Below are 1,772 nucleotides of genomic sequence, written 5' to 3' on the forward strand. Positions count from 1 at the left end.
CTTTTCCTAAATTTTAAAAAACTTATGATCTAAAATACTTATGCTGAAATTGTCTTTATCAATTGTTCTACTTTATCTAATTTATTTTAATTCTATTTAATGATATTATCTACTTGTATATTATTCTGTCCGGCTTCTTTACTATGCGACCTGTCTCACATCACCCTGGTTGCCTCCACAGGCTGCACGATTTATCAGTTCAGGTGTCTTCTGTATATCAGGCTTGATTAACTGTCTATTCCTCCGTAACTGAACTCCGGATCCATCCTCTGTAATATAAGAACGAGGAGTTGGTCCAAAACCAACTACTCTCGCTGGACTCCACGTTTTGTTAACAGGGTCTTGAACTTGTACCGCTTGATTTTGAAAGAGATTTGGCTTCTCCTTCGAATCCCTGTAATATAGATTTACTTGTTTCTTTTGTTGTTAATAACAAGTCTCTGGTTTCGTACCGATCGCTTGGTGGATGAATCTTTACTGGTAATGTTGACTTGAACATTCTTCCATTTAGTAGCTCTGCTGGAGATTTGAGTGTTGTACTTAACGGGGTAGAACGCAACGACAGTAATGCAAGACTAGGATCAGCTCCTGATTCCTTGCATTTCAACAGGATCTTCTTCACAGTTTGGACCTGTCTCTCAATGAAACCATGCCCCTTTGGGTAATGAGGTGACGAAGTGACTACTTTAAAACCATATCTCTTCGCTAGGTCTTGAAATTGGGCAGAAGTGAATTGAGATCCATTATCACAAATGAGCGTTTCTGGTATGCCTTGCTCAGAAAATATCGATCTAACCACATTAACTACAGTGGTTGCTGTTAAATTATTTAATTTCTTCACAAATGGAAATTTCGAGTAATAGTCAGCAATAACAATGTACCAGAAATTATTTACCTTAAACAGGTCTGCGCTCACAGTATGCCATGGTCTTGGCGGTACTTCGCTTGGAATCATGGGTTCCTTTTGCTGTGAATTCTGGAATTTCTTGCAGGCACAACAGGACACCACCATACTCTCAATCTCTTTATATATACCGGGCCAATAAACGCAGGATTTTGAACGGAGTTTGCACTTCTCCATCCCTTGATGACCACTATGGATTTCTCGCATTATCTTCTGCCGGAGTGATTCTGGAAAATTATTCTACTGCCTAAGAATAGAAGTCCTTCTTGGATAGAAATGTCATCTCGGTTATTCCAGTAAGGCTTTACTGCTTGCTGTATTTTCTTTATGCTATCAGGCCACCCTTGTATAACTTGCTCGCTGAGTATTTGAAGAGTTCCATCTCTAGCAGTTTCTTCTTTTATCTGTTGGAGCTCGACAGGTGGAAATTCTACTAGATGATGAATTTTCACACGCATTCCTGGGATTTCGTCTCCCTTCCTTGGTGACAGTCTCGATAGGGTATCTGCCTGGCTTGTATTTGATGATACAACCGTATGGTTGCAATCGTAGAAGCATTCTTTGAAGTCGAGGAGGTGCCATGTCGAGATTTTTCTTCTGGATCTGTTCCAAAGGACGATGATCACTTTCCACAACGAATTGCCTCCCATATAAGTAAGTGTGGAATTTCTCACATCCATATATCACTGCCAATAACTCACGCTCGATGTTGGCGTACCTACTCTCAGCAGGGGTTAAGGCTTTCGATGCAAACGCAATGGGCTTGTTCTCTTGTAATAGAACGGCTCCCAAGCCTTTACTTGATGCGTCTACTTGTAGCACAACTGACTTGCTTCTATCGTAGTAGGAAAGTGTAGTTTCTGTGCTT

The 1,772-nt window shown here is 40.6% G+C and overlaps 1 protein-coding gene across 1 annotated transcript; it reads right to left on the minus strand.

Moving 5' to 3' along the window:
* Positions 1–159: 159 nt before the first annotated feature.
* On the minus strand, positions 160–955 carry LOC114536430 (uncharacterized protein K02A2.6-like; the record flags this gene model as incomplete). The annotated part of the gene is made up of 2 exons (XM_028557789.1): positions 453–955; positions 160–394 (listed from the first exon to the last, which is right to left on the minus strand). Coding segments are annotated over exons 1-2 (738 nt in total), but the record flags the coding sequence as incomplete, so codon positions are not given.
* Positions 956–1,772: the final 817 nt, after the last annotated feature.

This window comes from Dendronephthya gigantea, unplaced genomic scaffold (genome assembly GCF_004324835.1).
Source record: "Dendronephthya gigantea isolate DGI-Jeju-01 unplaced genomic scaffold, DenGig_1.0 000136F, whole genome shotgun sequence".
Taxonomy (NCBI): Eukaryota; Metazoa; Cnidaria; class Anthozoa; order Malacalcyonacea; family Nephtheidae; genus Dendronephthya; species Dendronephthya gigantea.